This window comes from Arachis ipaensis, chromosome B02, assembly GCF_000816755.2.
Source record: "Arachis ipaensis cultivar K30076 chromosome B02, Araip1.1, whole genome shotgun sequence".
Taxonomy (NCBI): Eukaryota; Viridiplantae; Streptophyta; class Magnoliopsida; order Fabales; family Fabaceae; genus Arachis; species Arachis ipaensis.
This window is the reverse complement of record NC_029786.2, coordinates 95,886,096-95,897,158: the sequence shown is the minus strand read 5'-3', so window position 1 is coordinate 95,897,158 and position 11,063 is coordinate 95,886,096. Positions and strand designations below refer to the sequence as shown.

The 11,063-nt window shown below is 34.1% G+C and overlaps 2 protein-coding genes across 4 annotated transcripts in view; one reads left to right on the top strand and one right to left on the bottom strand.

The window, feature by feature from the left end:
* LOC107625832 (suppressor of mec-8 and unc-52 protein homolog 1-like) overlaps nt 1-7,723 on the top strand; it is a 9,029-nt gene extending 1,306 nt beyond the window's left edge. Inside the window, exons 3-13 of the mRNA XM_021117032.1 lie at nt 182-394; nt 1,980-2,066; nt 2,180-2,233; nt 3,077-3,172; nt 3,513-3,640; nt 3,948-4,074; nt 4,156-4,215; nt 4,324-4,431; nt 5,839-5,939; nt 6,227-6,278; nt 7,403-7,723. Coding sequence (XP_020972691.1) covers nt 182-394; nt 1,980-2,066; nt 2,180-2,233; nt 3,077-3,172; nt 3,513-3,640; nt 3,948-4,074; nt 4,156-4,215; nt 4,324-4,431; nt 5,839-5,939; nt 6,227-6,278; nt 7,403-7,501 — 1,125 coding nt within the window. The 3' untranslated portion in view covers nt 7,502-7,723. The remainder of the gene's footprint in view (nt 1-181; nt 395-1,979; nt 2,067-2,179; nt 2,234-3,076; nt 3,173-3,512; nt 3,641-3,947; nt 4,075-4,155; nt 4,216-4,323; nt 4,432-5,838; nt 5,940-6,226; nt 6,279-7,402) is intronic.
* Nucleotides 7,870-11,063, bottom strand: part of LOC107625831 (RNA-binding protein NOB1) — a 4,705-nt gene continuing 1,511 nt past the window's right edge. For 2 of the 3 annotated variants that reach the window (XM_016328555.2, XM_021116230.1), the window contains exons 2-6: nt 10,466-10,809; nt 9,092-10,166; nt 8,750-8,918; nt 8,545-8,661; nt 7,870-8,388 (exon numbers count right to left, since the gene is read on the bottom strand). In XM_016328555.2, coding sequence (XP_016184041.1) covers nt 8,239-8,388; nt 8,545-8,661; nt 8,750-8,918; nt 9,092-10,166; nt 10,466-10,799 — 1,845 coding nt within the window. In that variant the 5' untranslated portion in view covers nt 10,800-10,809 and the 3' untranslated portion in view covers nt 7,870-8,238. Of the gene's footprint in view, nt 8,389-8,544; nt 8,662-8,749; nt 8,919-9,091; nt 10,167-10,465; nt 10,810-10,996; nt 11,058-11,063 lie in introns of those variants that run through there. The other variant, XM_021116231.1, reaches the window with a different exon arrangement.

The following is an 11,063-nucleotide window of genomic DNA, read 5'->3' as shown; positions in this document are numbered from 1 at the left end:
AGGTGGGGGTTTTGATATTTTGGAATTTCTATTGAGAAATATTTTTTTAATCTTAAAATTTTGCCTTCTACTCTACATTTTTGTGATGCTCAAAACATCAACACTCTAAAAATGTTATTTGTGTTAGTCATGTTACTAGTATTTTTAATTCATTCGAAGCTTCATTCAAATGGTTGCACAGATTGTATTAGAAATGATTGAACTTCGAGAGTTGGATACTGCACGTGCAATTTTAAGGCAAACACAGGTGATGGGTGTCATGAAACAGGAGCAACCTGAAAGATATTTGCGTCTTGAACATCTCTTGGTCAGAACTTATTTTGACCCGAATGAGGTACTGATCACTATTTACATTTTTGCAATTGCCTGTTCTCCAAATCAATCAATGTTTTGCTAATTTCTTTTTCTACTTTTTTTAATTTTTTGCTTAGACTGTGTCATGGTCAATTGTGAGTTTGTGACTTTTTATGCATGATAAGTTCCTAGATTTTTTGTTTGTTTTAGGTTGGTAGTATATAGTGTTTCTATGTTGGGGAAAGTGGATTGCTGTTAAATGAGGTATGTGTGCTTTCGAAGTTTGGATAGACAAACCTGAAATAATTGACACTTAGTGATGTTTGATGATGTTAAGGTATAGAACTATTCACATGTTTCTACGCAACTCTAGCATTTGGAGGTACTAGTTACTATGATCAAGATTGGATCCCTATTTGACCCCATTCGTCTAACTAGAAGCTAAAATTTAGCCCAACGTAGGGTGATTTTTTGTAGTCTAACTGTCAAATCTATAGAGACTCTTATGTGTGGGGGAGTGTGTTCAATGTCATTGGGATTTGGCAAACATTTATGTTGGTTATTGAGGGCCTAACATAAACACTTCTTTTGTCTACACTTGAGATTGGCTATGTAAAAAGTTTTCAACAAGCTTGACATAATTAAGCTATAGTTAAGCTTATTTATGACTATTAGATTATGTAGAGATAAGAGAGGAAGAGGTTTTGAATATTTTGATAATAATTTGCTAGAGGAGTGCAGCTTTTTTTATTTTTTATTTTTTAAGAAAAAAATAGAATATATTTCTCATAGACATTATTAACATTATTATATTGTAATTAATATATGTTTTAATCAATTGTTTTAGTTATATTCTTAAATGGATGTGAACATCATTGGAGATATAAAGAAACAAATCTGCAAGGCCACATGATTTCCTGCAAATTTGTGCCAAGGAAGTTTTCATGTAATGCTGCAAAGATAGGACTGATGGCACAAACAAGTGTTATGTTTTTTTTTGGGTTTGTTTAAAGTATTATCTATATAACATTTTTTCTTCCTTTTAGTTTCAAGAATGAATATTCTGTTATAAACATGAGTAACACTAACCTTGTTTGAGGTTAGGTATTTTTATTTATTATACAGGAACTGTAGAAACACACATTAATCTCTATTGAGCTATAGGTTATATGACACTTGGTAGGAGATTAGTTTTAGGAAGGTGAGGTGATGAGGAAGGAGGAGCTGTTTTGTTTTCTGGTGTTCAAGCTTTAACCATCACTTGTTTATGCACCTGTTGCTGTGGTCGCTAAGGGGTATTGTCCAAAGATGTACATGGGTCCAGATAATCTGGCACTGATTATCTAATTTGGCAGGTCTCTAGTAGATGTTGGTTTTGTAGTTATTAGGGTAGTTATGCCATCCTTAAAGCCTTTGAACTACAATCTGTTTTACTATTGCTAATTGGTATACGATGGTCATTCCTACTTCATCATTATTTATCTCTTGAAAAGTCACGGTTGTTTGACCTTGTATGTATGTCGCATTTTAGAGGTTGCCTTATGCTTCTAGTTTGTTACTCTATTTGTCATCCATACTTACATAGTAAAAGTCGTTATTCCTTACTAGCTCCTTTTTGTATAATGATGGTGGACGGTGCAGAATCTGACCCTTATCGCTTGTGTTTTTCCTGTATGCTTGTTTAGTTTGGGACAAAAAGTCATGCAGAATGTGCTTGCTTTTCACCAGATGGGCAGTTTCTTGTATCTTGCTCGGTTGATGGGTTTATCGAGGTATGCAAGATTAGAATATTTAATGTTTTTGGGATAGGAAAACAAATATTGAAATATTTTAATTTCTTTAGAATTTTATGAGCTTCTTTCTTAATTTGTGGACAAATTTCCAGGTCTGGGATTACTTAAGTGGAAAACTAAAGAAAGATCTTCAGTACCAGGCAGATGTAAGTGAGTTTGTATTTGAAATTTTTTGAGACTAAGTATAATGTATTTTGATGAATTTTGAAATAGCAATTTGGCTAATACGTTTCCTTAGGTTGTGTTTGGATGAAGTATTCTAAAATTTCAGGGAATACATGGAAATTCAAAGGGTTCAATTAAATTCCCTTCAATTGCACAATTTCTTATTTGGATGAAATAAATATATTACTTGCATTTAATATGACTGACTTTCCTCTTTGTTACTTTTAGGTACTTCAATTTCCTTCTTAAAATCCCTTGAAATTTGTATATCCCTTCATTTATATCTGCAAGTACAATATTTTACCACGAGATTTCAAATTCTCTCTAAAATTACTTAGCCCTCTTTAATTACTCCATCCAAAAAAAAAAGTGGAATTTTCTGAGCCTCAAATATCTCTCAAACCTTTACTGTCCCTTGCACCTTTGCATTTATTGATTCACTGGAAGCTGTGGAAAAAATAATGCAGTAGTCTTGGTTGCTAATTTGGAACTACTGCCATAAATGCAGAAATGATTTATTTATTTATTTATTCCATTTCCTTGTAACTTTCAGTATGCATGGGGGTTGTTTTGTGATGTAGTACACGGATTAGACCTTCATCAGAGCTTTCCTGTTGGGTTGTTCTGCATGAAAACATCGTGATTCACGTAGCCGAGTTTTAAAACTATCAATACTAACAAGACATGCTTACCTTCTGGAACAAAGTAGTTGCACATTGAAATAATATGTTTGTGCTTTATGGAAGGGAATTTCGTATAGTATTGTGTACAGCAAGTCTAGTCATTTTTTGCATTGCACCTTGTCTGATTCTATGAACTTACAGGAAGTGTTCATGATGCATGAGGATGCCGTGCTTTGTGTAGACTTTAGCAGAGATTCAGAGATGCTTGCATCTGGATCACAAGATGGAAAGATCAAAGTGAGTGTTAATTGTCTGCCTTTTATGGTTTTGAACTATCCCTTTGATGAAATTCTAAAGTGAAAATAAGAGGAATTAAATAGCAACTGATCATAATACTATTGCAAATTTTACTATCTTTGTCTTTATGCTTTGTTTCTAAATGAAGCTTTATGTTCATTACCATATCTAGTCCTCCTAGTTAATTGTATGCCACTCTATATGGTTTATGGTTATTCCAATATGTTTCATCATCTTTTATCTGTGCCGCAATTGCTGTAAATTCAAAGTGTGTTAACATTGTTCACCTGATCTGTTAATAAGTGGAACTTTAATCTGTATAATTGGTCGTTCATTTCAGGTCTGGCGTATAAGGACTGGTCAATGCTTGCGGCGTCTTGAGCGTGCACATTCCCAAGGTGTGACAAGCCTTTCCTTCTCTCGTGATGGAAGCCAATTATTGAGTACATCATTTGACAGCACAGCAAGGTTTTTTCTCAATTAACTTGTTTGATGTCCATATTTCATTAACCATTTATGAGCGTAGAGCCTTCCTGGAATATGTTAGGGACTTGGTAAGGAAGGGAAATGCTTATTAGGGAGTAAGAGCTTTAGATGGTACTATTATTTACACTGCAGGGATTGCTAGTAAAATTTGCTAAATTGTGTGCAACTATTTATATTTTACACAACTTATTATAATCTTTGACTCTAGAGCTATTTGATATTTTATTATAATTTCTTTAATAAAATGTTAGTAATTGCTAATGCAATTGTTTCTGGTGATGTAATATAGAATCCATGGTCTCAAATCTGGAAAGATGTTGAAAGAATTCCGTGGGCATACATCTTATGTGAACGATGCAATTTTCACAACTGATGGTAGTCGTATCATTACTGCATCTAGTGATTGTACAGTGAAGGTCAGTTATTCAGCAACAAATATGTGTCGCATAATAATTCTTGGATATTCATAATAATTCTTTTCCCTCTACTAATTGTAGGTCTGGGATGTGAAGACAACAGACTGCATACAAACTTTTAAGCCGCCATCTCCTTTAAGAGTGTGTATTTAATAACTTTCCATTATTACTGCATAGAAACTTCAATCTACTATCGCATCTCTCTAAATTTGTTGTTCTGCCTAATTTTTGGTTCTTTTGAATTTTTAGGGAGGTGATGCTTCTGTCAACTCTGTTCATATTTTCCCCAAGACTACTGACCACATTATTGTTTGTAATAAAACATCATCAATATACATCATGACACTTCAAGGACAGGTAAATATTATATAGTGGATGACTTGTCATTTTTTATACTTGATTTAGGGGGATATTGCTATGAAGATTAATGTGGCTGCAAAAGTATTTTCCTTAATGTTCATGGTTTCTGTTGAAAATATCTATTTCTGCATATACATGGGGTGAAATTGGGGAATTTACTGAGATACACAAATTCTCTATAGTCTTGCTGTATTTGTTTCTCTGCCTTTTAATTATTTTGAAATTTTTCATATTTAAGAATTAATAGTCATTACATTACTATATTGGAGTCAGATGGTACTTGCTTCATATGATGTCTTACCTCTCCACTTTTTATTAGTTCTAATAACAACTAAGCATTGTCATATCATATGGGGTCATGGATAGTGCTCTATGATATCCATGTTTAAGCTATTAATATTTGACAGTGTACTGAGTGTTCCAATACATTTCTTGGCAATAACCTAAAATCACCATCCTGTCCATGATCCATGTCATAAAGATTTGACAAATTTTTAATGTTAGCTGTTGATGGCCAACCGCAATCCTCTTTATCTTGGCTTGGGATTAACCAACCAGCTTTAGTTTAGGATTGGTTCTAAATGTCATAGTATGAAACTCATAGGTTTGGAGTGATGAAGGTTTCTTATACTTTCTAGTATAAATATATCAATCTACTACATTTATGTAGTTTTCCTTGTAACAGTTTGATGGTGCAATTGTGCAACCATTTTATTCATCATCTTGTTGATAGATTATCACCATATTTCTTTTCTCCCTCTCCTTTTCTATACAAATGAAATTCAGATTTCATGTAATTTAAATATAATAATGCTGCAAGTTTTGGAAATTGTAACTTAAGCTTTTTTTACCAAGGTAATTGAATTTTGAAGCTTTGTTTTGTTTTATTTTCTAAATGATATGTATTTTTAAGACATTTATTATTGTATGTTGTTGAAGATGACACTATATTACATGTTTACAATATATTTAAAGATTGAGACTAAAATGCATGTAATGGATGTTGCAGGCATTGTGATTGTGGTTTTATTCAATTCTCAATGGGATATAAAAGCATATTGTCATAAATTGTGATGTTGTGATGGGATTAGAAAATCTAACTGTACAATTGAATGGTTGAAGTGGATTTTGATTTTTGTTGAAAATAAAAAATAATACATATGTACTTGTAGTACGTGCTATTAAGATAAAAAATGAGATTCCCATACTGCATGAGTTATGAAATTGCATCATTATTCTTCAAACTATGATAAGAGAAAGCGTGTTAACTACTGGATTTTAGGCAAGTTGGTGCCTAAGTATGTTAGAACATTTCGGTGAATGCTATCTGATCTAAGTGGTCCTATTCTGTGAACATTTCTGGTCCTATATTCTAAGCGCATTTTTCTTTGTCAAACGTGTTAGGTTGTTAAGAGCTTCTCATCTGGTAAAAGAGAGGGTGGCGACTTCATTGCTGCTTGTGTTTCACCTAAAGGAGAATGGATTTATTGTGTCGGTGAAGACAGGTATATAGATTTATACTTCTTATTTTGTTCTATAATATTGTCTCTTCATGCAAGATGGAAGACAAAGATGTTATACCATGCCTTAGCCTTATTACTCAGACTTTTGTGCTTGCTATATTTTCGGTTTTTGAAAATAAAGAGCTTAGCTTAATCCTTAATAAACTTCAGAAAATGATTTTCACGAGATTTTCCAATTTGTAATTAAATTTTTATTTGAATTAATCCTCCTCAGTTTTACTTCCAAATTGTTATGTTAATTCTTTGGGAGATTTGAAAATTAAATGCAGGAATATGTACTGCTTCAGTCACCAATCTGGCAAATTAGAGCATCTGATGAAGGTATGTTGCTTGAGATAGCCTGACATTAGATTTATAAATTTCTCTCAAATTAATTTCATTTTCTAGAAACAATATAACATTGTGATATTGTTTATATAAGGTACCATTGTGTTAGTTGATCTATAAGCTTGCATATTTTTTATAGGGTAAAGTACTAAATTGGTCCCTAGGTTTGGGCGTAATTCTGTTTTGGTCCTTAAGGTTTAAAGTGTTTTATTTGAATCCAAAAAAGTTTCATTTAGCATCAATTTAGTCCCACATTGAGGTCAAAATTAAATAATTAACAAAATGTCCTACATAACAACAGTTCAAGAACAAAATCGATAATCTGTAAAACAAGTACAAGCTCCAGAGGCACAAAATCAACCATTGATGCATCAATACAAAAAAGTTTCATTTAGCATCAATTTAGTCCCACATTGAGGTTAAAATTAAATAATTAACAAAATGTTCTACATAACAACAGTACAAGAACAAAATCGATAATCTGGAGAACAAGTACAAGCTCCAGAGGCATAAAATCAACCATTGATACATCAATACATTTATTTATTATTTTTTTATAATATAAATAAAATATTTTCTATAAAACTAAAGAAAATGATAAATAAATGTATTGTGCCTCTGGAACTTGTACTTGTTTTACAGATTATCGATTTTATTCTTGAACTGTTGTTATGTAGGACATTTTGTTAATTATTTAATTTTGACCTCACTGTGGGACTAAATTGATGCTAAATGAAACTTTTTTGGATTCAAATAGAACACTTTAAACCTTAAGAACCAAAACAAAATTACGCCCAAACCTAAGGGACCAATTTAGTACTTTACTCTTTTATACTTGTATCTTCCAGCTGTATCTTGGAGTCGAGCCAATCCAAGCACTCAATAAAATAAAAACTTTTTTTTTAAAATTGTATACAAATATCTTTATTCTTTTGAATTTTATAGAATACTTTTTTTTTTAATAATATGGTACTTTTTCCATTAAAATAACCAATCCAAATGATATTCAAGGTACTTATTCTATATATTGTGTTTTCTCCACCACTAACACAACTTATGTTTATCTCTTGATACACAACTTTTTCACGGTTAATGATATTCTCTCTGGTTAATGATAGGTCCATGAGAAGGAAGTTATAGGCGTCACCCATCACCCCCATAGGAATCTTGTTGCAACTTATAGTGAAGACTGCACAATGAAGTTATGGAAGCCTTGATCTTCGTCTGCCCGCTATTATGACCTCCATAAGCACAAATGAAAATCATAGGAATACATGTTTCTCGTTTGTAGCTGTACAATGTTTTTTCTCTCTTATTTCCATTTTGTAGCTTGTTAATTCGTACGCTGCCATTGGGAATTGTAGGTGAGATTGTACTTTTATTTATGATTTATGGTTTATCGTCTTGATAAAATTAAAGGAAAAAAATTGAAATTAAAATCCCTGGAACTTTTTATTTAGAGATTACACATCAAATAAAAAATAGATAAAATGGATTTTACAACGATCAGTGCAGGCCTCTGCTTGGCAGTATTTAAGAATCCGAATCCAAAAATAAGAAAATCCAATGGAGCCATAAGCAAAGATAGGAAACATAAACAGGTTCATCCAAAGTACCTGTATTTATAACACTGCTACTTTTTTTTTTTGTAATTTTGGGAAAGTGCACACCACATCTTTACCGGATAAGACTACTTTTAAGGTTCAAGCTTTCTAAAACATCCTCAGTTTTTAATACGCTTGAATCATATACATATGGAAGAAATGAAGGGCAAAATTTCAGTTGTATCCACACATAACAACTGATAAGAGGGGTAATCAAGGGATCTGGACACAAAACATCAAGCCCTTAATCATTGTTTTATAACTAAACAAACTTTCCATGTTAACTCCACAAAACAAACAAGTGAAACAAAATTGTGTTGGAGGGTCCATGAAAAATTTAGACATCTCCACTATTTGTGTCTAGAACCGGAGTAGTGATTGTCATTGGGATTTCTCCTGCCACTAAAAACTGCTAATGCTTTCCTTATGGGAGGATGGAAAGGAGCACGCTTATCTGTGTGGTGGGTGAAGACACTGCCTGATGCGAAAATGTCATCATCCTGTGAAGAATAAAGAAAAAAAATAAATTAAAGTAGCTATGGTTAGTATGAGCCTAAGTCTCCGAATGAGAATGACGACAGGAAGATGCAGCAAATTCAATTGGAAATGGAATCAGCGGCTATATAAGTAGTTTCAGCATGTAGAGGATAAAGTACCTTCTTGCTAGCCTTCTTTGTTTTAGGATAAAGTACCCGTTGAGGAAGCTGATCTTCGCGGAGAATCAGGTTCTTTGTGACTGCATCCCTGCCGCCCTTGGGTAGAGGCAGTGAAAACTGCAAATAAAACCATGTAAAAGATGCAATACATTATTTAAAAAAAAAAAAATTGAACATGTAGTTCTAGAAAACAAACCAAGCTCACCTTTGTACCACGTAATGTTACTCGAGGTCGACGGGCTGCCATCACTATACCATTTTCACCAACAGTAACAGCTACCTTGCGTAGGGTACCACCATTTCCACATTTTGGACAGAAAATCCTCCCAATATCAGCAGTAACAGTGCGGCAGGCATGACACATGAGTATCCATCTGGACAAATAATTTGAGACATAAGCACATAGGAATTGCCATATTGTGATTCAAAGAATATATTATTAAACTACACGCAAACAGTAGATGTCATAAGTCATTATGTAAGTTGCAAATAGTGATGATTGGCAATTTGTAAAGACATAAGCATTTAAGAAGCTTAAGTAAATTACCTGTGCAGTTGGTGTATCTGTGAACCTCCAGGCGCCAGCAAACGCAAACCCATCTGGAGAAGAACATTTTGCATTGCAAAGTCACCTGTTACACAGGCTACACTTGATTCAGATAATGATTGAACCATCCAACTTTGTTCACTACTATCATCATCTGCATATGACAAATCAGTAACTTCACTAGTCTGGCTTGCATGCTCCAAGTGGTTTGATTCGCCGTTGAATGTATCTGTCTCACCAGGTTTAGAGAAACCTAGGTTTTGTTCATGATCAAGAACTTCAGGTGAACCTTCTAGCATCATTTGCTTCATAAGTGCAGGGAGCGTTTCATGACTTTCATTCTCTTCCATTATCTGATCATTCACAGAAACACCACTTCCAATATGGTTTTCGTCATTATTTTGATGAATGTGCTGAGACGAAGCTCCAGCATCTTCAGTAACATCATCGGCATTTTCTTCCAAATCTTGCTGCTGATCTTGATTACTGGATGTGCCATACAACTCACGTCTAGCTTTCCTTCGTAGAAATCTCCTATGAGTACTTCGGCTGACAGCAGGCATCCAATCACCCTCGTCGCCATCAACTTGTCCTTGGGATGCATCAATTCCAGCAGCCACCATGATCTTCCCTTCAATATTTATCTCCTTTTTCTTAGGCTTACTTGATCCTAACTCAAGATGCTGTTGAATATATGAGGAAGTTTTGCTTTTATGTTCCCCTGAACCATCTTCTGAATGACTTTCTTGAGAAACAACATTCAGGTTTAAGTTCTTGAGAACAACATTCAGGTTTAAATCCCTCAAAGGAAGGATCCTTGAATTGGAATTCGACTTGTCCTCAGCTTGATGCTCCAATGCTTCCCACTCCTCCATATTAGGCACATTGGAACCCCACCCTGGCATGTCCTTCTCAGGCAACCTCGGAACATTCACCGTTTGAACAGGAGGTGGACTTTCCCTGAGATTTTGTGTCCCATGGATTTGAGCCTCCAAAGTGTAAGTCAAAGCTATGAGTTTGAGATCAACATCTGAAAGAGTTTGCAGGTCACCAGTACCCCTAGCAAACTTGACAACTACAGCATTCCATTGGTAATATAAGTTAGAAGCCAATATACACTATCAGTTCACAAACAATAATACATAAGCTATCAATCATAATATAACATCTAGATTGAATTAAAAAGCAACAGTTTTGAACATTAAATTAATGTCCAAGATAATTTCACTAGAATTTCATATTAAATTCTGTGGAACATATTCACTTGTATTGTCCAATTTAACAACACATTCAAAGATTAATGCTTAATGCGTAATGAGTCCTTATTTACACCCACATGCAAATCATAGACTCATAGTTTCTGAAAGAGTTTACCTTTGTTGATAGCTTCAGGAGTGGGCTCCATGGTATCGATAGTGAAGGGAAGGAAATTAAGTTTGTGGCGTGAAACAGGGTCACGGATTTCTTCCATGACTTCAGGGACGGACACGAACTTGTCGGCAAGGCTGTGAAGCTTCTCACCGCCATCAATGACAGCGTTGGCGTCAACAACGGCCACAGAAACGCCGTGGGCAGATTTGCAGCTCTCGACTAAGCCTCGACCATTTTGAATGGATTGTTGCTGAGGTGGCTTCGCAGTTGCCTGATTCTTCAGCACGCTGCTCCAGCATGATGATGATGATGCTGGTGGTGGAGGTTGATCCTCCATGTTGATCCTCCTTGATTAAAAAAATTAAATAAATAAATAACCATTTCTGAACATGAAAGATTTGAGTGCTGACAAAACTAACCGAAAAATAATTAAACTAATTCTGTACCCATGAAAGATATATTTTGTTTGACAAAAATAACCAATCGTTATTTGTTTTGATTCCGTTAAAACATCATATTAAATTTCTAAATTACCCTTCATCCTCATCTTTAACCTCTTGATTTTGATAATAGAGAGATACAGAGAATGCCAGAAAAGCAA